General features: G+C 50.5%; 1 protein-coding gene across 1 annotated transcript; it reads left to right on the top strand.

Annotated features, from left to right (window-relative positions):
* The first annotated feature begins 11 nt into the window (after positions 1-11).
* Positions 12-22,699, top strand: ABTB1 (ankyrin repeat and BTB domain containing 1). Its single transcript, XM_065687286.1, has 12 exons — positions 12-203; positions 1,522-1,584; positions 2,635-2,690; positions 3,147-3,291; positions 3,930-4,089; positions 5,003-5,048; positions 6,459-6,575; positions 11,059-11,174; positions 15,145-15,243; positions 15,834-16,001; positions 18,878-19,078; positions 20,959-22,699. The coding sequence occupies exons 1-12, from the start codon at positions 148-150 to the stop codon at positions 21,163-21,165; spliced, it is 1,434 nt and encodes a 477-aa protein (XP_065543358.1). The 5' UTR covers positions 12-147; the 3' UTR covers positions 21,166-22,699.
* The last annotated feature ends 2,744 nt before the right edge of the window (positions 22,700-25,443 follow it).

The raw sequence follows: 25,443 nt of genomic DNA, 5'->3' as shown, positions 1-25,443 counted from the left end.
CTGCGCGGGGCCGCTCTGCCCCGTCCGCCGTGTTTACCTCCGCCGCCGCTTCCGCCCCGCCGCCGCTGCCCGGTGCGGTCCCGGTCCCTCGGCTCCCTTCGCCCTCCGCGTCAATGCGGCGCCGCCGCCCCGCGGCCTGCCCCGGCCATGGACACCAGCGACCTGTTCACCAGCTGCAGGAAGGGGGACGTGAGCCGCGTGCGGTGAGCGGGTGTCCTGGGTCCCGGTTCCCTTCCGCTGCCTTTAAGCGCTGGGCTCCCCTGGGGGCAGCGGTGCCCCGGCCCCGCCGTGCTGCCCTACGGCCTTTGGCCGCCCCGGCGCTCCCTGCCCGGTCCGCGGCGGTGCCGGCAGGTACCGAGGGGAGGGAGGGAGCGTTTGTCCCCTAAAGACGCGTCCCGTCCTTTATCCCGGAGGAGCTGGGCGCCCGCCGAGCCCTTGCTGTGCTCCGGGTGTGTGTTTGTGGCAGTCGGGAGCGCTGCCAAAGCGGGCGCTGAGTGAGGAGCTGAGCTGCTTGCGATGAGCAACGTGGTCGGGAGGGACCCGGAGCCTGGGCCGGGGAGCACGGAGGGAGTGAAGGGAGAGGGCGGTGTGGGGGCCTGAGAGGGGACTTTGCCCGTGCTTGGGAGAGGTGGTGCTGCAGTAGTGGGCACAGGCTATAGCAGTAATGGGGACAGGCTGGCTTCTAGAGGTGCCTGGGAGGGAGCGTCGGCAGCGTTGATGCAGCCTAAATGTGCAGGACAAGGCAATGGCAGGAGTTAAGAGCAGTCTGGAGTGGCGCTGGTGGTGTTCCTTGTGGCAGGAGGAGCCCAGCATTGGCCTCGTGGGCTTGGCCGCTGAGTTGTAAGCATCCCGGCTGGGGGTGTTGTTGGAGACTGAAGGTGCTGTTCAGGCTTCTTTTGTGATGGTCAGCAGGAGGTGGGTCTCATTCTGCTCTTTCCTGACATCCACCCCTTCAGATGGAAGGGAGCTGCAGGGCGCTGCTCTTTGGGGTGAGGGTTTCACTTCAGCCCTAGCTGAGCCCCTCGAGATCCTGTCGTACCTTCAGGGGTTCCTGTAAACCGCAGAGGTAGAATCATAGAATCACAGAATGGTTTGGGTTGGAAAGGACCTCAAGATCATCCAGTTCCAACCCCCCTGCCATGGGCAGGGACACCTCACACTAAACCATCCCACCCAAGGCTTCATCCAACCTGGCCTTGAGCACTGCCAGGGATGGAGCACTCACAACCCCCCTGGGCAACCCATTCCAGTGCCTCACCACCCTCACAGGAAAGAATTTCCTCCTTAGATCCAATCTAAACTTCTCCTGTTTAAGTCTGAACCTGTTACCCTTTCTCCTATCACTTCCTGATGAAGAGTCCCTCCCCAGCATCCCTATAGGCCCCCTTCAGACACTGGAAGCTGCTCTGAGGTCTCCATGCAGCCTTCTCTTCTCCAGGCTGAACAGCCCCAACTTTACAGCTTTTAAAGGAGATGTGACTGAGTAGCTCCGTGATAACTCTGCCCTCCCTTTACTTCCAGATACCTCCTCGAACAGCGAGATGTGGAGATCAACGTCCGTGATAAATGGGACAGCACCCCTCTGTGAGTGCCCACCGCTGCAGCCCGGGCTGGGAGCAGGAGGGACTTACAGAGCTCCTGGGCTCTCTATGCAGCAGCTGCCAGCAGCACTGTTACTGAACACCCTGGGTTCTGCTTCTGGGGAGATGTGGTGACTTTCTGCTTCTTTGCTGCGTCCTTCTCTCCTCACCTGACTGATGCTTGCTGCAGTAACGCTTGGGGAGGGGGGGGGAGTGATTTTGTGGCTGCATTACCTGGCTTAGGCAGCCTGGTTTTGGCTTGATCAGCCTCTTCCCCCCTCAAAGCCCAGGGCATTCTGAGGTGTCTTTTCAGGTGAAGGCTTTGCTTGGTGGAGTGCAAAGTAACTGTGGGGTCACGGGCTGTCTGGCAAGGCTGCGAGCACACAGTAGGTAGTGAGGAATCCCCATGCTGGAGCTGGGGAGGGGGGAGTGAGCTTTTTGTCTCCCTACATACCAACTCCGAAGATACCTGGGGCATATTTAGAGTGTGGAATAACTTCCCAAAGTAAAGGTAGAGTAACATTTGCCTGCTGCAGGGTGCATTACGGGATTCTAGTGTGCAGGACAGCTTGAGGTCCTTGTGAAAGAGAAGAATGAAAGGCTAAGGTTGTGAAAGAGAAAACAAACCTTCCAGGACTTCGAGGGGTGGCTTTGCTGTACATCTTGTAGCTGTGATAGCTCTTCCCTTGCTGTCATAGCCTGCAGCGGTCAGACTGGCAACAGAAGGAGCAAGGAGTGGTTTTGGGAATTCAGTGGGATTGCTGAGTGCCCATGGAATGAACTCTGTTAAAACAAGGATGGATTTGGCAGCTGGTGGGGCAACAGAAGATGCTGAGCCCAGACTGGGACCTTGAGATCTCCTTGCAGGGCAGCAATGACAAGGAGTGCTGGAACAGATCCTGCTTAGTGTCCTGCTGGGGTCTATGTTGTTAGGCAGCAATTTGTCACTCCTGTGAGGGATGCTCAGTTCTGAGCTCTGCGTGCTGTGATGTGCCCAAACACTGAATTTGGCTTCCTATTGTATCGCTAATTTTCTTTCTCTTGTTGTTGTCAGATATTACGCTTGCCTCTGTGGACATGAGGAGCTTGTACGCTATCTTCTGGCCAATGGTGAGCAGAAGCACCCTGGTTATGGGTGCAATATCTCTCTCCATGGGGATTGTGTATCCTCTAGCTGTGCCTTGTGGAAACTTCTGTTCCAATGAACCATCCGATAAGTGGTCTCAGGCTGCAGTGGGAGCCCTGGACACACATTCATGGTCACTTTTGCAGGCCATTTGCTGCTTGAATTTGCTACAGGGACACTTTCTGTGGTGAATCGAGGCAGTGTGACTTTCTGAAGTCACAGCTGCTGTTTTGTGAGGGGGTGTTGCTGTTGGGAGTTTGCTGGTGTAGGAACTGTGTTTCATCTGAGGAGCTGCCTGCGTAAAACCTTGTACTCTTCCTACAGCCTTGCTTTGTAAACTGGACTTAATGGGGAAACGCAAGGGCTTTTCAACTCATTCAGTGACCATTCAGGGACTCTTGATTGAGCACTGCTGGCGTGTTCCTGTGATCATTTTGCAGGAGCGAAATGTGAAGCCAACACCTTTGATGGGGAGCGTTGCCTCTATGGAGCTTTGAGTGATGCCATCCGCCGCCTGCTGAAGGAGTACAAACAGATCACAGCAAAGTGCATGAAGAGGGACTACTATGATGTCTTCCTGCAGCGGTAAGCACATGGGGCAGCTCCATGTGCAACACATTCTGTCACCCTTCCTTTGCTCTAGAAGTGGCAATCTTGTTGTTTTCCCTTTTAAAGAAGAAGGGATGAGCATGCAAACATGAACAAGGCTTCATCTCTGATGTGGTAATAGGCAGCATTTCATGCTTGTAACATCCTGCCTTCTGAGGGTGGGTGACTGCAAGTCCTCTCCTATTCGCGGTGTGGTTAAAACGTGCACACTGGCAGTGCAGGGAAGTTGCATCTTGCTTTGTAGTGGGGTAATTGTTTTTCAGAGTGTGGGCTTCTGCAGGGCTTCTTATCATCTGCCAACTGGAAAGCAGAATTAACCTTCGGAGTTGTGTTTGGGGGCAAGTAGTTCTGCTTTGAAATGTTCCCTGTGTTCTGGTGTTCACCTGAGGCAGGTTTCATTTTTCAGTCTCCCTCTTGCACTGACAAAACTGGAGTCATTGGAGGAAGTGAGAGATTCCAGTTTGTGAGGTACCCATCCTTATACTGGCCTCTATCTGGGCAGAGGGAGACCGCAGTGCCAAGAAGCATTTGCTCATTCAGACCTCATTGCACCATGACCCCCACGCGCTTTACTCTGTGCTCCTTTCTCATTCCCCTCTCTGTGTTCCTCACAGGCTGCTGGAGCAGGGTTACCAGAGCGACATCGTTTTCATTGTTCATGGCAAATCCTTCTGCGCCCACCGCTGCATCCTCAGCGCTCGCAGCGCCTACTTTGCAGAGATGTTTGAGACCAAATGGAAGGGGAAGAACATGATAGTGTTGAAGCATCCACTGGTGAGCAAGGCTGTGCTTTTTCCCCTCTCTTCTCCCCAACTCTTCCCTCTCTTTTCCTGTCTCAGCTGGGTGAGACAAGTGAGTAGGAAGGACAGTTTGGGGGTTCACTTCCACAGTGAATAGCTCCTGGAGCTCAGAATGGCCCTAAGTCAAGGAAAGGGGCTTGTGGAAGGACTTGATGCCATAAAATAGCATCTTGCTCAGATAACAGAAGGCTGTAGACTGTGACTTCCCCTTTGTTCCCTCTGTCATGGGCTCAAATGCATCTTAATGAATGGCAGCAGCAGGTAGCTGTGACCATCTGCCAGCTGTGTCAGGACTCCTCTGTGGGATGGGTTGGGTCTGTCTGATTCCCTGGGGGACAGGTGGTCTGTAGTGAAGACATCACCTCCATAATTGGTGCTAATTGAGTCCCTTTTGTTGCCTTTGCAGCAAGAACTCAATAGGCCATAAGTGCGTTTCATCCATTAATCACCAGTACTCTGGCATATGTTTCTATGGGTTGATTGTAGCTTTGCCAAACCACTTGTGACAAGCATACTTCCAGTTTCTCAGGATGTTGCTTAATGTCTCTGCTTTCTCTTTGCACAAGAGCACATCTTCCCTCTCAAATTCAGAAGAGATGCTTGTGACCAGGGAAAGGCTGGGTTTTACAGAGGCTATATTTCAGCTATGTCTTTGGAGCATCTCCATTAGTCAGGTCCCATCCCCCAGGGCACATGGGTTAGTATCATCTGGTACATTCAAAGAGCTGGGCGAGCCAGGTGGAGTGGCAGCATTAGTCACACTAGGAGCAAGGAAATGGGGTGCCGTGTGTGAGCTGCTATTTAAATGCTTCTGTATCAGGCAAGTCTCAAGCTTGTTACAAAATTTCTGGGCATTCTAAAGGTAACTTTTCCTTGTTTCATTTTAGATTAATCCAGCAGCCTTTGGCTCTCTTCTGCAGTATCTATACACAGGTATGTGACTTCCTCTCTTGTGTACGCATGCATGGCTGGTAGGGAACTGTGGGTGCCTCTGCCATAGCACTGTTTGGGTGGCCCAGGCTTGCAGGCGGCAGTGTTTTGAGTGTCAGAGTCACCAACATCCTCTCTGCTGGCACAAGGGGAGGATGTGAGTAATCCCCGGCTCTTCCACGGTGTTTGTACCTTTTGCCAGTTGTTTTACTGCCAATAACTGCAGTCAATTAAAACAAAATCAGCTTAGGTTGTGGTTGGACGGGTGTGAGATGTATTGACTTAAAGAAGGTAAATCTGTCATTTGGGATAGCAGTGCCCTGAGGTGGTGAAAAGCCAGCTGCCCATGCAGGACATTGAGTCTGGCAGACTGAGCAGTGTGTGCTGACCACTTTGGCTGCTTTCTGATATTTCTTCTGAGCAGAAGTTGATCCTGAACCTTCAATGAAAATGCCAATGTTGCATTGCAGGCATGCTAAGTGCTGAGCTCTTTGAGGCCAGGAGGTGGTGCCAGGAAACAACTTTCTCTTCAAGGTTCTCCCTCCCCAGTCCAGTGTTCTCAGAAATGTTCCTTGTCACGTTTTCAGTGATGGTAAAACATTCTGGGATGGCAGCTTGCGAGCATAAAGTCTGCTGTTACCCATGCCAGGTAACAGCAGCCATGCATGCTGCTGTTGTGCTGTTAGTTTTAATCTCCTCAGGGAATTAAATGTCTTCTGTATAAAGCCTGCTCAGTCTTTGAATGAATGAAATGAAATTGAAATGAAGGCTTGAAATGAAATTTCAAGGAGAAAGTTGGGGCTGTTCAGCCTGGAGAAGAGAAGGCTGCATGGAGACCTCAGAGCAGCCTTCCAGTATTAGAAGGGGGCCTGTAGGGATGCTGGGGAGGGACTCTTCATCAGGGACTGTAGTGACAGGACAAGGGGTAACGGGTTCAAACTGAAACAGGGGAAGTTTAGATTGGATCTGAGGAGGAAGTTCTTTCCTGTTAGGGTAGTGAGGCACTGGAATGGGTTGCCCAGGGAGGTTGTGAGTGCTCCATCCCTGGCAGTGCTCAAGGCCAGGTCGGATGAAGCCTTGGGTGGGATGGTTTAGTGTGAGGTGTCCCTGCCCATGGCAGGGGGGTTGGAACTGGATGATCTTGAGGTCCTTTCCAACCCTGAGTGTTCTGTGATTCCATGAAATTCAAGGCCTCTTGAATGAAGCTGGAAAGTGGGAATGTGAATTCAACTGAGATTCATCAGAGTGGTGGGGTGTGGGTTACCAGGTCTTAGCTTCTTGGGCTGAGCTGTAACTGGATGCTGAAAAGTGAGGCAATGTCTCCAATTTCTGTGCCATCAGCTCTTCAGTCCTTAATCTTTGCCATCTTTGCACTCAAGTGATGTCTTTAAAGAGCTGGCTTCTTCTTGGCAGGGCGTCTTGACATCGACGTAGAGTATGTAAATGACTGCAAGAGGTTAGCCAAGCAGTGCCGGCTGCAAGACCTCATAGATGATTTGGAGACCAAATGCAAAAAAGTCTATGAATTTGGTAAGCATTTTACTGTCTGTTTCCTCTGCTGTGCCCTTGGTGGGCTGCATCAAAAGGAGCGTGACCAGCAGGTCGAAGGAGGTGATCCTGCCCCTCTACTCTGCTCTTGTGAGACCTCACCTGGAGCATTGTGTGCAGTTCTGGTGTCCTCAACTTAAAAAGGACATGGAACTGTTGGAACAAGTCCAGAGGAGGTCACGAGGATGATCAGGGGACTGGAGCACCTCCTGTATGAAGACAGGCTGAGGAAGTTGGGGCTGTTCAGCCTGGAGAAGAGAAGCTGCGTGGGGACCTCAGAGCAGCCTTCCAGTACCTGAAGGGGGCCTATAGGGATGCTGGGGGGGACTCTTCATCAGGGACTGTAGTGACAGGACAAGGGGTAACGGGTTAAAACTTAAACAGGGGAAGTTTAGATTGGATCTAAGGAGGAAATTCTTTCCTGTGAGGGTGCTGAGGCACTGGAATGGGTTGCCCAGGGAGGCTGTGAGTGCTCCATCCCTGGCAGTGTTCAAGGCCAGGTTGGATGAAGCCTTGGGTGGGATGGTTTAGTGTGAGGTGTCCCTGCCCATGGCAGGGGGGTTGGAACTGGATGATCTTGAGGTCCTTTCCAACCCAAACTATTCTATGATTCTATGGTGCCCTTTTGGGGACCAAGAGCAAAGTGTGACAATGCCCTTGGGACTTCCAGAGGATGATCCTGTTGTGGCATTCCCGTGTTTACATGCTGGTTTTGGAGTCCTGGCTCTCTGTAGGGCAGCCGTACTGGTTTCTGACACATGCATGTTTATTGTTTATAGCGCATGTTTTCATTACAGCAGAGCAGCCATAGCAGCAGGGCTTAGCTGTGCTTGCCAGCCATTCAGTGGAGCGCTGTGGGGTATATTGGGAAGTGCCTTTCAGCAGAGAGCTCGTTTAAATCCCTGGGGAGATGAAGTATGTCCAGTTTCAAGTCCTGGTCTGCATTTATTTGACCTGTAACCGAAGTAAAATGTTTGATAATTGGCTCAAAATGGATGCAGAGAGAAATAGATCACTTTGAAATACAGGAGTATTTCTGGAAGCACGTGCGTGTTTATAACACGTGTATGAGCCAAACCTTAACTGACACAGTTCTCTGTTTAAGGGCTTTTAGTTATCCAAAGAGCTTATGATCTAATCATGACATCAGCTTATTGCATGAAAACCAGCAGCTGGAGTTTATCATCCATCTCTGTAGTTCAAAACAGCCCCAGTAGGGCAAGGCAGTGTTAGTCAGTAGAAATAATCATCTGGTAACAAAACCTCCAGGCTGAAAACATCTGACTCTCATTTCATGCTGAGTTATCTCCTTTACTTCAGTCAAGTTAATTTAGGCTTGAGAAGAGAGTCTGGTCTGTAGCTTTTAAGTCAATAGCATCTTCTTCCTTGATACAACAGGTAAGGGTGTAGCTATTCCACTCTTCCCATCTGAACTGTGAGTTCTGATTATTCAGCCTCCTGAAGTTGCAAAGCTTAACAAATAGGGACAATACTTCTGGCTTAGGAAATTCCTAATCTGCAAATCACTTGGAAGATACTACCGGGTGTATGTCTCCCCTTAGGAATGTTTGGTGGTGTACAGGCTACCACTGTACAGCTGTTTCATGTAGACCAGAGTGCAAGTCCCAGTGGGAGCTGCATCCTGAGTCTTTCCTCAGCCATGTAAACACACATGTAAATGTGCATCTGAAGAGATGAGAAATGCATTGCTTTGTTTCTTGCCATAAATAATGTAAGATACCAGTTTGTGTATTAAATAAATGGTGGACAAGGGGAGTGGTGGTAAATACCATGAATAGGAAATAAAAGTTACTTAGACAGTCGGGTAACAAACTTATCTTGTGGCATCTTTTGATATCAGAGAAATGCAGTTGATGTTGGAGGTATTTCCCTCCCCCTTTTTTCCCCCTTTGTATCTTTTTCCCCCCAGGATGTAGCTGAGGCCCTGGAGGCACCCATTGCACCTTAGTACATCAAGTTAAAACCTCATAGTAGATTGTGGGAGGAAAATAAGGTGGACAGCTCGCTATCTGGAGCCATCGCGTAGTGTGTCATTGGCTACTTAAGCATCATGAAGTCCAGGGGTTAAGCTTATGAACTGCAAAAAGCTGACTGCTTGGTGGGGTTTGACAGTGGCAAATGGTGAAGGAGCATTTCAGGCTGGGAGTTTCAGATACAAGCTTCACTCAGGAATGTAATAGAGACTTCCTGGATGGCACTGGACAAATAGTGCAATTTCTGTGTTCTTTGGAGCAAAGAGTTGTTCTTCATTTCTGAGGCCTAACAGAAAGCATGATCAATTGGGTGGTGTAAAGCACTGATGGAAATACTAGGATTGACTTTCATTTATGACAGGTTGGATTCAGTTGAATAGACAGAACTGCTGAGAGGTCTGTTAAGAGTTTAACATGTTTCTCTCATCAGATCTCATGTGGAAGGGAGGAAAACTTGATTCTCCAGGAAGTAATACATATAACAGTTACAGAAGTTAAAAACTGGGAGAGATCTTAGAGCACATCGTGGCTGGCACTTGACAAAACACTGCTTTTCCTTCTAGCGCGGTAGGAATCTCTGCTTGTTCAAATGCTTTCTGTGCCATAAACATCTGATTCAGGTCTGCAGAGCAGGGTCGTGTCTTGCATCTGCATCACAAACTTGAAGCGTGCCTAATAAACCAACATGAGCTCAAGCCCGCGCAGCTCCAGTGGATAACTGCAGCCTTTGCAATCTCATTAGCTAGAGTTAATCAGCATTTCAGAAGCACTTAGGATCTTGCCATGCACAGAGAGTAGTTCAGGAAACCCTGATGAGGATGACCCAGTGCCTTCTGTTGCACCTGAGGTGGACTTTGGTGTGAGGGCTTGCATATTGCCCCTCGCACTTACATAGTGCTGCGACAAGAAACTGTTGTGGCGTTCGGAAGAGCTCAGACAGGGTTTGTCCAGATTCAACCCCAATCCTTCCTTCAGAGGCACTTGCAAACGAATGTTCTGCAGGTTGGGATACCAAATGCTGTGCTCTTGAACCCAAGAGCTGCAGTGTCTCCTGGGAGGTTTGCTTCTCAGACAAATCACTGTTCTTTCATGTCATCGTGTAAGTGCTTTGTAGATCCCAACAACTCTTTGCCGCTGGGTCCATTAGTGCTTTCAGAGCCTGGCTGCTTTGGTGACTGTTGCAATAGGTGCTACACAGATAGCAAGGATTCCCTCTGCCATAAGGAATTTCTGATTGCACAGGGAGACATTTCCTTCTCTCGTGCTGCTCTGGAAGTGGACGGGGCTCACACACTGGTGTTGTTTGTGTCGGTGCCAGGTCTGCTCTTGGCTTACGCTGGAAGTCCTCAGTCTGAAAGTAGCGTTCAGTGCTAACGGAGCAGCCCATCTCCTTGCTGGTGTAGCTCTATGTGTAGCAATGATGTGCCTGCCTCTCCTGTGTTGGTATCCTTCCCTTCCCAGTATCTCCCTAGGGTATCCAGCCTGTTTGAGGTTCAGTGGTGACACCTCTGCAGGGTGCAGTGGGGACATGGAGGAGGGGGTGGAGAACTCCTGTGGCACATTGTGGTCCTGTTTCGCCCACGGCGCAGCAGAGTCATCTGCTGGAGCTCACGTAGCGCTGAGCAGAATGTCAGGCAGAATGAGGTCTCCAGGTGGCGTGATTCACCTGCCAGGGGTTTGAATGCAGGGAGTCGTGCCTGTCAAACTCCTCCGAGTGCTTCAGCGTGGGGCCGCTTAACTCTTGCTCTGGAGAGTTAACTCTGAGGGGCTCCCAACAGCATCTCGAGGCTTCATCACTACAATGCTGTGTTTTCCAGTGGGGCTCCACATTCTTTCACATGCTTCCCTGTATGCCAGGGACACCTGCATGTCTCAACATGCTCTAGTCCTCACCCCAAAGCATGCTGAACTGAAACAGACCCAAGGCAGTGGGCTGCAGGAGGGACGTGGCCAGAAGAGGACGAGCTGGATGTGCTTTGGCCTGCTGCTCATTTGATGTTAGTGGGGTTGGCTTCAATGAGCTCCACAGCAACTTTGGTCATAGTGAGACCGGAAAAGTAGGATTTTGTGTTTTACTTCCCCTTTATTAGGCTGTTAAATTGTGTAGGCTGGTAGGGCAAGAGAGGAAGACACACTAGGTCTGAAAAAAGCAATTGAAGTTGCTGTCTCTGTGTGGTTTATTTCATCTCTTTGGTGGTAGTGATGCTTATTTAATGTTGGCAGAGAGCATGGACTCAGGAGTCCTGGTGGTTTGGGGGTCTTTGTGCTTTGGGGATCTGCAGGTAGAGAGGAGAGGACAGACTTGGGTGCACAGAACTCGGTTCCTAACAAAGAATAAACAGCGTGTTTTGCAGCGAAGCTAAAGAGCGATGGTACTGATGTTTTCCTGGAGGGTCTTTTCTCTAAACAGGAGAGGATGTTTGCGGAGGAATTCAGGCATCTCTGCTCTGTTTTTTTTTTGCTTCTTCCAGTCTCTTCCAAGCCAGGGACCTGTGTGAAAGTGCTGACGATTGAGCCCACAGGTAACTGCCGGCTGCAGGAAGATCTGGCTCTTCTAGCAGACTGCGCCCTGCCAGCCAAACTGCGGGTAGGGACCACTTCTACTGCTTCCGGTCTCTGTGGGGCTGCGATACGTGTTCACCCCTGTTCAGTTCTCCCCCTTTGAGCTTAGTGCTTGCCTGTTTGCTGCTGCTCCAACTGCTGAAAGCCTTTTGTTGCTTGGAAATGCTGTAATGAGACGGTCAGTGCCAGTCCTTTTCCTTGGATTTTTCCCCCCAGCAGGCATCTTGGTAAGCAAACCCCTTGCCGTGTGCTTGGTGGGGATTTCCCCATTGACTGCAGTGGGACAGAGAATTGCCCCCAGCTGTTTTTGCCTTCTCTACCATTCAGCTTGAGTATCAGAAACGTTTAATCAGCAGGCATTGGTACCTGAAGGAATGTGTAGATGGCAGATGGCTTGCTGGGCTTGCTTGCTAGGAGCTGACAGCAGCAGTGGAGAAGTGCTTCCAAATCTGACAGTATTGCCAACAGAAATGCAAGTCCCTCTGAAGCAAATTTAACTTCACTGGCAGTAGATTTGCTTTTCATAGCTGCCTCTTGTTGACCCTTAGGAAGACCACAGGTTGATGATCACTGTGTTAAAATGCCATCAGGAGTATTAGTTGGCTCATATATGGGGATCTTTGCTCCCAGTTGCAGAACAGGGCAAATATTGGTAGTCTTCCTTCTCCCTTCATCTGTTGTTTTCTGTGATATCAGCAGATTCTCTTTGCCCTTATGTGTGTCCTTTGTTTCCTCGTTCTCATACCAACCACTGAGTTTAATAACATGAACTCATTTTAGGTGGCTGCTGTGCCCAGAGGTTGTATGACTGCGTGACATAGCAAAGTCTATTGCCTTCTGCTTTTTGTCCCCTGCTGAATCGACCTGCCTGGTGCAATGTGTGTATGTGCGTGGATAAGGTTTCCTACTTGTAATAAGCCAGCATGTTTTGTGCTTGGCAGATATATTTCCCTGAGTACTGAGCACTTAGGGAGTTTTAATCCATCAAGTTTCCATCCACCAATGCAGAAATCTTTCCTACATAATCTGCCTCCCCCAAATAACTGCATTTATTTGTGGCTTTCAGTATGAATGCCTCTGAGCTGTGGTTTTCTGGCTATATTCATAGATGAGAATGAAGGCAGTTACAGCAGCTTGAGGTTTGTTAGGGCTGTAAAGGTAAGGAGGACACGGGCACATAGCGATGTGCTATGCACATTAATGTTCATAGCGATGTTCATAGCAATGTGCTATGCACAAACATGGGTGCTTTGCTTAAACCCGATAAACTCTAAAAGATTCCAAATTTTTCTCTCTCTAGGTCTTTTTATTGTTGTTATCAGCTTACAAAGAATAGATGAACAAAGCTCTTAATCCTGTTGCCATTTATAGCTTGTCCTAATGCTTGTAAATTGTTCAGTTCTGTGAATTAGGCTCTTTGTTCTGGGGCAGAGGAATCGCACATCCTCACTCTAACAGGGGCTGATGCCATACAAAGTATGGAACCTGACATGTCAGGGATAACTGAATAGGGATGGTCAAACATCCCTGCTCTCGAGGGAAACAAAACAGGTATTCAGCTTTGGATAAAAGCCAGCATTTCCAGAATTTGGCAAGAGACATTCTGTGCTGTTCCTGTCATGGAATGCCACAGTACCTGAAATGGGATGTATGCACCTTTCTGTTTCACTGTCAGCAAGTAATCTGCGTGTCTTTGATACTTGAATGATGCAGAAAACTCTATACATCCCAACTTCATGGGATGAAAACAATCATTAACATTGGATATTCAATCACAGGGCATCATAAAAGTGAGAGCTTTCTGTTCTTTGAACTCTTAAACATGTTTAACATCTTGGTATCTTCTTTCTCATTCCTGTTTATACTTCAAAGCCCTTTCTCTTCCAGTGTTTGTTTTTAACAGAGTGGTGCTTGTCTCTGCTTTGTTTTAAACCAGTAATGACCAGAGTTTTTCTGCTCACAACAGCTGCTGCTTTGGTTTGTTGCAATGCAATTTAGCAGTGACAGATTGAAGTCAAACACCACCAAAAGCCAGGCAACTGTCAGAACCCATCTGGCTTCCCACTGCCTGGCTGCTATCTCATGTCTGCCAGGTGACCTCTGAGTTAGCGACTCCAGGGCTTCCAGAACATGAGGCTCTTGGCACATCCTTCCTTTGTAGCTGGTTTTTCATTGCCATTTAACTGAAATCTTATTTTCCAAACCAAGAGGAAATCAGACTTAAAAGGATCAGAGCTTGCCGTGAAATCCTCTTCTCTCCATCTCTATTGGCTTCGGTGGGGCTGCAAAGAAACATGACCCATTTGTCACTTCTGGGGCAAAGCTGAACCTTGTCATGCACAGAAAGAACAGTCTGAAGCAGGTAGATGGGTTCCCTCCTCTCTTTGTGCTGTGCTTTGCTTTGCCCATTTGGCAGAGGCAGATTAACCGAACCATTCCCAGCACTCTTCCACTCGTTAATATTATCCGATTCACTTGCACGTGGTTAGGGGCTGGTGATCTGCTCTTGCATCACTCAGCCCAGTATTTTGTGTTGTAATTTATTTACAGCTTTCTTGCCGAGATCATCTGGCCAAGGTACAAATTGCTGCCACTGATTAGGTTTGTGTGCTTTTGCCTCCAGCAACGTTTCCATTTAAGCACTAATAGTAAATTGGTAGCAGCACAGGCTTTGTCCTCCGCATGTGATGGCTGGAGCATCCTGTGGATGTTCAAGCAGTCTTATGCTATAGAGAATACTTCTGTATGGTGAGTGAGTTGTGGATGTGTTTGCACCTCACGGGCTTGACTGTGTTGTGCTTCCCGGGCAGCATACTTGATTTTGTACTTTGGTATGCTGAGGAGGTTGTCTGAAAGGGGGGGAGAGGAATGAGCCAGTTTTCTGGAGGGAGACCCTGAAAGGGAGATGAAATCCCTCAAGCGTAACAGGGGAGGAGAGGAGAAGTAGTAGAGACTTTAAAGGGGAGTAAAAGGGAACATTCTGCGCAGCCACTTCATGCTGGATAGGGGAGACAAAGACATGAACCTGCTTTTGTAGCAGGAATTGGAAATGACCTTGTAAACCTGAGCATCAGAGCGGGGACCAGGCGAGGCTGGAAACAGGAAGTTGAGCCTGAAGGAGTTGGTCATTCAGGAGACAGGCAGGTGTGTTGGGAATGGTGCTTAGGCTGGAAAACTGAGCTTCACAGTCAGCCATGGGGTTTTGGGATGTAACGTTCCTGGATGAGAGGCAGGGGTAATAAACAGCTCAGCTCAGGGGCACGTGTTTGGAAAACAGGAACCAGGGAAACTCTTGTTCTAGGAGATTGCCTTGCTTACATAGCTGTGAACAGAAACTTTCACATTGAATTAGCCTGTACATGGGATAAGGTAGAAGTGCAGATCTTTGGAGGTGTCACTTTAAAACAGCATAAGGCCAAGAGAGCTATCTTTTTTTGTTGGCATGTGGGACTGGGAGGAGGTGTGTTGGTGTTAAAATCATTTCTCCAGGGTATTAATACTGCAGCAACACTGTCTTTGGCTGCAAATCAGATCAGAAACTGCAAATGTGCTTTAGAAACGTTGGATTCTTCAAATGAGACAGTAATGGGAGTCAGAGCATTTGAAACTGGTCTATACACCTATGGAATCCATACGTTACACATCCACTTGTCCAGCTACACAGTAAAGGGCTAGTCGTAAGCTGTAGTGTGCTTATGGTACCCACCACATGAAATAACCATGTGGAGGCAGCTTTTACCTGCCTCTTTAGGTGGCACAGGAATGCTTTCCAGGCAGGGGGGTATGGAGGGTCAGGGAGGCAGCTGTAACTTGTACCAGGAATATCTCCATCATCAGTGCAAGGATTTCACACCAAAATCAGTGTTGAGAGCAGCTCCGTGCTGAGGGATCGGATGGATGGCTGCTTCTGGGAAGACCAAGAAGTCCAAATGTGGGCCCCGAGTGTGTTTAAAGCATTAATGTTAAAGGTCAGCTCTTCTGTTTTCTCTTCCTAGGTTGGTTTTGGGGAGCTGCCATTCGACAGCACCGACAACTTCAACAGTTGTCCCGACGTGTGCTTCCGGGTGGCAGATTACAACTTCTTGTGCCATAAGGTACGTGCTTGCGCTGTCCTTTGTTCTCCTGCCTTTTGCTGGGAGCCCACTCTACCCATCTCCTGCTCCCCCAGTGCTGGATGCGCTCTGCAGAAGCAGCATTGCCTCATCTTTAAAACCCAAAGCCTTCTTGCAGCTGGGAACTGTATTTAAAGCATTGAACAGAACAGCAAAGCCTGCCTTTCTGGCAGAAGCGAGGAGATAAGTTTATGGGTTCAGCTGCAGTGTTCACAGCTGCAAAATCTCCTGCTGCTGGCTTGAGAGTTCAATGTCTGGAGAAGGGAATGTTTGATATGCAAGTAAATAGCAATAAAAATGGGTTTTGAGATCTAAGCTCAACTCAGACTCCTGCCGTAATGCCACGTGCCTCACTAATCTGTTCAGTTAACAAAATGGTTCTGAGGGTAGGCGTGGATAGAAGTAAGTTGTGGAAAAATGTTGGAGATTCAGCTTCAGAATATAGGGAGAATCAGAGTTACAGAGTCTGAACTTCCAGAATGCCTCTTTGCTGCTGTTGGCAGCTGGTTGGCAGCGCTCTCTGGTTTGGTGCAGTGAAAATGATGGTGTTTTGGTCTTTCTTCCCTCTGCAGGCATTTTTCTGTGGTCGCAGTGATTATTTCAAAGCCCTTCTTGAAGATCATTTCAGCGAGAGTGAGGAGCTGCAGACACAGCCCAGCATCCCTGTGGTGACTCTGCACAGCATCTCAGAGGACATCTTCATCCGGGTCCTCTACTACATCTACAGCGATGATACAGAGGTGAGGCCAGTCATGGAGCCTCGCCTCCTGTGCTGGTTCATTCTGGATCTGCTCACAGCAGCGTGTTCCTACAGCGTTAGGTGTGGGGTGTGTTGTTTCCTGAATCCATTGCCCTACTCTGCTGTCTCACTTCTGTCTCTGGGACTTGCTGTTAGCCAGGCAAGGATGCAGTTTATGTGCATCACATTCAGGAAGCAAATCCCTAGGCTTTCATCCCATAGAAAAGATTCGGAAATTAGGTTGCACGTTGCCTGTTGGCGTGATAAATGCAAGGCTTTGCAGGTAACCCCTTGGGCTCTGTGGAAGGATGAGGTGCTGCTGCCAGTAGATGGCAGATTGAACCCATTTGGAGATGCAGAAAGGTTGGGAGATTCTGCTTCTTTTGGCATCATTGCCCACTTTTCCATTTGTAGCAAGTCATTCTTTTCACTGTTGTTTATTGCTGGGGTGGGCACATGCTCCACTGGGAGACCATTGCCCTGCTGTGCTCGGTATCACAAGCAGTAATGTCCCTAACCCACCTAGTTTTTAGCCTAATGGAAGGTGCAGCAAATCTCAGCTTCCTGCTTTGGGTTTGTGGCTTTCATCAGGTCCAGCTCCAAGATTCCTGAACACATTCTGGCATCGGGGCAGTGACAGAGACACTGCACCTCCCAGTGTCACAGCTCCCAAGCAGTGTCTGTGCTCTGGGTTAGGTGCCACAGACAGGCAGAGCACACAGCTGTGACCTTGTTTCTGTTGGTCTATTCACCTCCGGGCAGCAGCAGGGAATGTGCGGTAGGGAGAGGTGTATTTAGTAGGCAGCAAGAGCAGGATTGCCATGGGTATGCCAGGGAGCAGATGCCTCACTTCTCTGCACTCTTCCCTCGGCCATGGGCTGAAAGGGCAGGCAGGGAGGGAAAGCAGCCTGTTGGGCTGTGAAGATCCTCCTGACCTTGTGACTGCGCTGCAGCTTCACCCTGTTCCCTTGCATCTCTCCAGTCTGCCTGCCCTCCTTGTGATGGCTCATAGAAAGGGATGGCTGCTTGGAAAGCATCCTTCCTAAGGGGTGCCTCAGCTGCCCCAGCTGGGCTTGGAGCAGAGGGACAGACGACAGAGTGTAAAAGTTGAAAGGATCTTGCTTGTATGCTCCCTATGCAGACTGGTGCATAGCTTGGATTTCAAACTGAGCAGCCAAGATACGAGCTTCTGCAGAGAGTTCATCTGTCATGAAAACTACCAGGAAAAATAGTCAGGGAAACAGGAATAGAGCTCGAGTTCCACACTTGTATGTGGAGTGTTCTCCCTGCTCTGGGTTTGTCCAGCCCTCCCAGTTCTACATGCCTTTTCCCAAGGGATTTTCGTGTCTCTCCTATGTAACAGGGACAGTGTTTGCACTTGGAGGGAACAGTGTGTGCAGAGGACAGAAATGGTTCTAGGCAGAAGGAGAAGTTTCTGATCAGAATACTTGTGTGGGCTCAAGGGGAGCTTCTGGAGGAGTGCTTGCCAGGTTGATCAAGCAGCTGGGAGCTGCTGCCATCAATGCTGCTGACTCAAACCCCTCCAGCTCGTGAGGATCCTGGAGCTTACGGAAGGACAAAGCAGCACTTGATTGATAACCCCAAGAGCTTCGTCACACAACTGTGGCTCTACAGCGGTCATGGCATGCCTCCCTTGCATCGTGCATCCTTCTGCACAGCTGAGCATTTGCTGTGGGGAGACTCTCCAAACATCTGTGAGCAGCTGTAGGGGAAGAAGCAATCAGCCTTGTGCAGTTGTCAGTGAGCAGCCACACGTGTAGCTCTGGACAGCAATGAGTTTACTGCTGAGCAGTTACCAGGGTGGTGGATCATACTGCACGAGAGTTACCATTCCTTCAACCAGACCAGCCTGGCTTGGTCTCTAAATACAAGGGATGGATCTCACCTTCTCCACAGCCAGGGTACGCTGCATCCTGCAGATTCCCTCTTAAAAGGGTTGTGGGTATCTGTGCTCTTGGCAATTCCCATTAGCAAGAACTGTGCAGAGAGAGGCTCTAGTTCCAGGTTAGTGACGCAGATGGCTGACTAAAATAGGATTTGCCCAGCCAGGGGGAAGAGTGAAGCTGGAGGTGGTGTCTCCAATGTTCTCTACAGCATTTTTTTTATCCTCAGATCAGTTGCAAGGAACAAAAGTACCCAAGAGGGAAATGGGAGGGTGGTTCTTTAGCTCAAGAGCCTGAAAATGTTAAAGGCTATTCCCAGCAGTGTAAGCTTGAGCATCTGGTGCATGAATTTAGTTCCATTTGAATGCCTGTTAAAGCTCCAATAGTGTTTGTCGTGCAGAGTCTGTTCCTTACCTACTTGGGCCTCACCTGTAGTTTATTTGGGATGCAGTTTTCTGTCCTTGGGTGTATCCCCATGTCGGGGAGGTTGTGCTGGCTGTTGGCAGAGCCAGCTGGAGGAAGTACAGCAGTACAGAATGGGAGAAGACCCAGTGGGGACAGGGTGCTCTGTTCTGTCAGGCTGCTCTGTTTGTCCCTTTGAAGGGCTCTCAGTACCTCTGGTAAAAGCTACTTCCTTCCACTGCTACACTGAGCATGCTTTGGCAGCCAGCTTTCAGGTGCACTTCAGTGTGTCGGCATCGCTTTGTGCTTCACTAGAGGGGTCAGCTGCAGCATGGCAAAGGTCTTGCTTCGTGCTGAGCAAGCTGCCTCAGCAGCGTTTTAAACTCTTCTGTGGTAACTGAGTAGAAGACCTAAACCTGAAAGACTGAGCTCCTGTCTCTTATAGTGCTGTTAACGCTTGTCCAGTAATGGGCAAACCCCACTTTAGGGCATCTCTGCTAAAACACAAGAGCTCATCAGAGGCAAGAGAAGTGTTCAGGACTGGGTGGTAAATCTCCTCTCTCCATTCCAGCTGTCCCCGGATAACGCCTATGATGTGCTGTGCGTGGCAGACATGTACCTGCTGCCCGGGCTCAAGCGCCTGTGTGGCAGGACTTTGGCTCAGATCCTGGATGAGGACAACGTTGTCAGCATCTGGAGGATTGCGAAGCTGTTCCAGCTCACCCGGCTGGAGGACCAGTGCACGGAGTACATGGCAAAGATCATCGAGAAGGTATCGCAATCAACCCCCACTGCACTTGGCACATGTGCCCATAAATCTAACGGCGCAGTTAACATTTGCACATAGCTACAACAGATTTAGTGGTTGTACTTTGGTTTGTAATAAGCGGTTTAATGTGCTTCCTGAAAAAGAGCAGTGTTTCAGTAGCAAAGCAGATGGTGAGTTAGGACAGAGGATGAGGAGCGCGGCAGCACCTGATGTCCCTGCAGTAAGCCTGATGCTGATGCCAAGCACATCCCTGTGGACAGTGCCTTTCACTGAGCCTTCAGCCACTGTGCCCAGAGCAGCAACGGTGTTGCCTGAATACACCAGCTACAGCCTGGAGGACCAAACGGGGCGTGCAGGGTTGCTGTGTTAGGAAATGGTCTGGGGGGTTTGCTGGGGGCAGTTCTTCCTGGCATCACGCTATGGGAAGGAGAAGTCGATGTGATCTCCACTCTCTTCCAGGAGGACAAATCGAACAGTGAGGGCTTCCACAGGTGAAATTTGGCTGTTGAACAGAATCACAGAATCCCAAGGGTTGGAAGGGACCTCAAAAGATCATCTAGTCCAACCCCCCTGCAAGAGCAGGGTAACCTACAGTACATCACACAGGAACTTGTCCAGGTGGACCTTGAATATCCCCAATGTAGGAGACTCCACAACCCCCCTGGGCAACCTGTTCAGTGCTCTGTCACTCTTACAGTAAAGAAGGAATGACTCTAACACTGAAGCTTTCCTTATGCCCCTCCGTTTAAGTGTTACCCTGAGTAACACTTGAAGTTTCAGACTTATGGAGAAAGTTGCCATAGAGAAGTATAGGCTAGAAACTGCGGGGTGTTTTTATCCTGAGACAGGTCTTTAGAAATGGCATGTACAGTTCACCTGGGAATGTAACATTCACCCGCAGCTTGAAAGGTGTGAAATTCTTTTTGGCACGTGAAAACAGCAAAGGAAATGGTTCTGGGGCTGGTTTGTGTTCAGTGTATAGCGAGGGGATGACAGACACATCAGCATACACCCGGATTCTGGCTTCTGCAAAAGGGATTTGGTTTGAAAGCTGATGAATATTCCAAGGTGAGGCTGTGCTTCTGTGTTCCCCTGATTTCCCTTGCCTGAGTGGGAGCCCTTGGGCCCCGCTTTGGCAATGTGCCTTCCTAAGGGTGTTGGTACAAATGGAGCTGCCCCAGCTGTTCAGGCAGCGGCAGCTGCCAGCGCCTTGTGGAGATGCATTGATGATGGCTACAGAGAGAGATTTGGCAGCGTGTATAGCACAGAGCAGGGCTCAGCAACAGTTCAGTGCCATAGGCGGAAGCTGCTTCTCACCCTTCCGCACACCACATGCTCCTGGGGAACTGGGTGCAAAATCATTCCTGGGTGCCCTGATTCTGTCAGGTTGGGTGCAGAACAGAGCAGCTGCCTTGCTGTGAGCTGCTGGTGGTGCTGGTGCTGAGAGCCGTGGTGGGCATAGAGTCATTGGTGGCTCCTGGTTCTAAACTGGGCACATGCATCTGCTGTCTTGCCTGTGGGAGACATCCCAAAGGGTCTGGCAGCATCTCCTGGTTCTTGTTAGGGAACATTGTGTATATCCGTGTTCCTCAGTACCAAAACTATGGGTGCTTAGTTAGAGAGTTTTACAGTGCCCTGTTGGAGGTGCAGATTGCTCATGGTTGTGACCTTTTATTCTTGGAGTATTATTGCTTCCCTAAGCTGAATGGCAGGATGCATCTCCAAGCAGCGTCCATAGGAGACGCAGGAAGATTTGGGTCTCCATGTGCCTTTAGCGTTCCCTTTTCTCCTGTGGGATGCCTCAACAGTGGCTGAGCCCATTACCCCCAACCCCCTGCATCCCTTTACCCGTCTGCTGTTCTTCTCTTGCCCACCTCACCCAGCTGGTGGAGTCCGAGGAGTTTGTGGCTGCTGTGAAGGAGAATGCGGAGGCTGTGGAGGAGCGGCAGGAGACCGACTCCATTCCTCTGGTCGATGACATCCGCTTCCACATCACCAGCAACGTGCAGACCTACAGTGCCATTGAGGAAGCCAACCAGAAACTTGAAGCTCTGGAAAACCTCCTGGCCAGTATAGGGCTTGAGTGCTGATGTGTGCAAACCCTGCCTGTCATTGCAGCCTGCGGAGCCCCGCTGGGTTGGCTCAGAGTGCGAGAGCATCTCTCAGTGTCCCTCTTCCCCCTCTTTGTCCTCCTTCCCATCCACTTTCAGGCATGGTTTCTTTTTAATTTATTATACCTGGACATGTGCATGTCTGCTTCGTGTTTGGGTTTGGTTTGGGTTTTTGTTTCCCCCTTCAGAAGTAGCTCCTGAAGCTCAACCCACATCAGTAGCTGCTCCTACTGAAGGGAGAGCACCCCTTTCCTTCCTAAAGGGGAAGGAAACACCTTCTTCTTGGGAACAGCACTTCTCCCTTTCCTTTTGTCCATGGGGGTAGAGCAAAACTGCTTCTGCTCAAGGGTGGTGACATGGAGAGGGGCTGTGCATTTGCTGTGTGATTTATGGAATGTACCTCCATGTCCATCCCTGAGCTCAGTGTGGCTCTGACAGGACCACCAAAGAGCCCAGTGCAACTTGAACTGATAAAGACATCTCGGTAAACTCGAGGAGGGGAAGGGCTATTGAAAACGCTTTTATGTGAAGTCCCATATATTGTGGTGAAGGGCAGGACTGGTTTTGTGCTCAGTGAGCATCAGGCTCATGGAAGCCTGCTGCAGAAACCGACAGCTTAACCAAGCTGGTTCAGTTCGCCCGCGTTGCTCCTCCCTACGTGGCTGAAGACGGCACTGACCATAAGCAGGATGTTTAGTTTATCACATCCCCTCCGCTCCTCCTGCGTAAATCCCTCATCTGACCTCTTAGCATTGGCTTTGCACAGCAGCGGTGGTGACAGCCCTGCACAAGGCTTGCACGGAGCCACCGGAGGCCAGAACGTGGCCTTTGCCTTCTGCTTGCACTGGAGGAGCTGCAGAAACGGGATTACCAAGGAATGTGCTAACGCTGCTCTCTGCAGATGCCTCAGCTGCTCAGGCAGATGGACATTGGCAGTGGGCAAAGCAAGAGGAAGGCCGAGGAGGGGCAGTGGTGCTGGGAAGCATTTTCCATATGGCTGCTCCTGAGTAATCCCATTCCCGTGTGGAGCACGTGGGAGGAAAGGTCAGGGTGGCCTTTGCTCTGCCTCCCATGGCATGGCTCCATGTGTGCTGCAGGCAGGAGCCCCGTCTGCCTGCGTGCACTTAATGGTCACATCTGTGAGGCCCCTCACATTGTCCAATTACTCGGGGTCCCTTACCCCCCCCCCCAGCCCCTCTTGGCAAAGCAGGGCTACCAAGGCAAGCTCAGCAGACGGGCAGCATGCAGGCACGCTCTAATGAAAAGGAGCCAGGTCAAGCCTCCGAGCCGAATCCACTTCGTTCTCACTGCAGGTAACTTGATCACAAGATAAAAACCACCTGATTTTCCCTTCTGTGGCCGATGTCCTCCCTGTGTTCCCTTGCCTCTGCCCCTTTCATTCACTGCTTCTCACTTGCTGAATTAAGAAGATTGTAAAATTTACCAGAGCAATGTTATATTTAAGGGGAAATGTGCAAGCATGAGTGCAGCAATAAAATAGTCTATTTCACTATATCTGTTCTGCTGTGGCCTCTCTGTTACCAACCGACAGCAGCCACATGGCTTCACTTCCAGGTCGCGTTGGGCTCCTTCGGTGCGTTTTCCCACACTGGGGCTGCAGAGCTGGGGTTCCAGTGGGGAGGAAAGCGTGGCTCTGCTCTCCTGCTGGTGACCTGCTGTGCAGCGCTGCCAGAACACGGCTGTGATGCGCCCATGTGTTTTTCCTGGCTCCTTTCCCCTAGGATTGCTCCATTCCGTGCCAGGGAGGTGATGTTGCTCTTGGAAGTGGCTCTGGGCAGCCCCTGGTAGGTAAGTCCTTCTCTCTCATCCCCTGTGCCTGTCATTGCTGACTGCACTGCATCCCTGGGGGCAGGTTGCTGACCCTCTGTCCTTCACTCTGACTTGCTCAGTGCACTCACAGAGCCTCTGGAGCCTGGGTTTTCTCCACAGCCCTGGGTGCTCTCTGCTGTCTGAGGGCACAGGCACTCGTTTTCTCTCCTGCTTTCTTGTGTGTCTGGGTGACTGCCATAGTTTTGGTGGCAAACACTATTTTGGCCATTTACTATTGACCTCGCAGTGTAATTAGCATGCAGGGGACGAGGCTCAAGCTTGTCCCCATGGCTCCATGCAAGAACGTGCCATTTTCAGGTGCTGTTTTTTAATAGGATCCAAATGACTGATGCTGCTGAAGGGAGGGATGGGGACTGGAAAAGTTGAAGCTCCCATCAGGCTTTTGGGGCTCAACAAACAGCACTGACAACGAGCGCCGTCGCGTTGTGAGAGGCTGGAGTACACGGTGAGCATCCTCAAGAGGTCTGAGCTGTGCCTGCCATGGCCAAGGTGGAGATGGCACCTTCCCAACAGCAGCTCACAGCCCTGTGTGCTGACAGAACAGGGTGACACTGACTTGTTCTGTCCTCCTGCGGGCAGCCTGGCAAAGCCCCTTGCAGGCAGGGATGAGGAGCCAAGCTGGGGCTGGGGATGGGACACACGGGCTTGGCTCCATCCTCTGCTCACAGGCGCTTTGCTGGCAGAGCAGGGTTTTGTTTCACCTTCCAAGCTACAGCAGATTGCACATAACATGGTTATTAAGATAGGAGAGGCCATTTGTCAGTGCTGGGGCCTGTTTGGAATAAAGATGCTTTAAAGTTGCTGCCTGCTGTGGGGAAGTGTGGAGGGAGAAGGGCAGAGAACTCCTTTTTCTGGGGTTGCAGATGGTTTCAAGGGTTTTAGGTTGGAAAGTGGGGGTGGGTTATTGGTGATAAGCGAGGCAGGCTGTTGCTTAGGGGACAGCAGCTGTGTCTGAGTGCAGCTATGGGCATGCAGCCCCTTAAGGGTGCAAGCTTCAAGGTACGTTTGATCAGCATCTGTGAGGGTGGTGAAGCTGTGGCTGCCCCATCCCTGGCAGTGCTCAAGGCCAGGTTGGACACAGGGGCTTGGAGCAAGCTGCTCCAGGGGAAGGGGTCCCTGCCCGTGGCAGGGGTTGGGGCTGGAGGAGCTTTAAGGTCCCTTCAACCCAAACCAGGCTGGGGTTCTGTGACCTGGTGAAGGGGACAAGCTCTCACTTTTCCTATGTGGTCAGCTTTGTAAGCCTGCAAGTTCAGGGCAAGGTTTGAAGGCCATTGCAGGAGACTGAAGAAAGCCTTGGCAGAGGATCGGTGCCATGCGGAGAGCTCTGGTCCCAAGGGTCTGGCTGCTCGGTTCCCAAAATAAGCTCTGAGGACTGTGTGTGAGAGCTTTCCTCTCCCTCCTGCTGCTGCCAGCAGAGCGAGCTTAAGGGGATGGAGCAGGCTGGGGAAGCGAGATCTGCTCCCTCCTGGCTGCAGCTCTGTGCCAGCGGGTCTCTGCTGCTATGGCAAAGCACGAGGCTGTCGCTTTGGCATGGTGGGCTGGGGAAGAGGGAGGTGAAGCAGTGCTGTGGCCAGAGGGGCTGCTTTGCAGGCTCGGGGTAGGGCTGTTTAAAGCAGCTCAAAGTAACTTGGTGCAGCTTTCTCATGGAGGAAACTGAGCCGGGCTGTCTTGCACTGGGATGCCACTAAAACCCCAGTAAGAAGAAATGCTCCCCTCTGAATTGTTTAATCTTAGCACTGCTCTGCAGGCAGGGTCATCCCAGTGCCGTTTGTGCAAGGCTGTGATAGGGATGAGCTGTGTGAGCCGGGGACCTGCTCGCAAGGGGAGGCAAGTAGATGTGTTGGGTACCGCTCCTGGAGATCTGCTTTAGGAGATGAGGGCTGCTCTTCCATATCAGGGCTAGGATGACATTCTGTCTCTTCCTTCTGCTCAGAAGGTTTTATTCTAACACATTCTTGGCACAGCACGGCAGAACCAGCAATATTTCTATGAATTCTATTAAGCTTGCTTCCATAATGGGAGGCAGCAATCTGCTCTCTAGCATCCTTCCGCCCCCCTCCTCCCTGGGACTGAACCCGACTGGTATCGAGGAGTTTTAAATCAAGTTTGCTGGCGGCAACGTCAGTGTCTTTGCCTTTCCCAAAGGCTCTTTGAGAGGCTGAGAATGCTTCAGGTGCGTTGTCCAGTGAGGCTTTTCTGTGGTGCTGCATCTCTGGTCCCTGGGTGCAGCATCTTTAAAGCTGCCCAAGGTGCTGGTTCTGTCCACCCTGCTCCTGGGTGCTGGCTGCTTCCCTCCCCGAGGCCAGGGGAGATGGTGTTGCTGTTTCCTGCTGTCCAGTCCCATGTGCAATGAATCTGCAGCCTTCCAGGTTTGAAAGGACACGAGGGAAAGCCCTTCTCCTGCTG

Source organism: Lathamus discolor, chromosome 7, assembly GCF_037157495.1.
Source record: "Lathamus discolor isolate bLatDis1 chromosome 7, bLatDis1.hap1, whole genome shotgun sequence".
Lineage (NCBI taxonomy): Eukaryota > Metazoa > Chordata > Aves > Psittaciformes > Psittacidae > Lathamus > Lathamus discolor.
The sequence above is the reverse complement of the archived record's forward strand: the minus strand, read 5'-3'. Positions and strand labels throughout refer to the sequence as shown.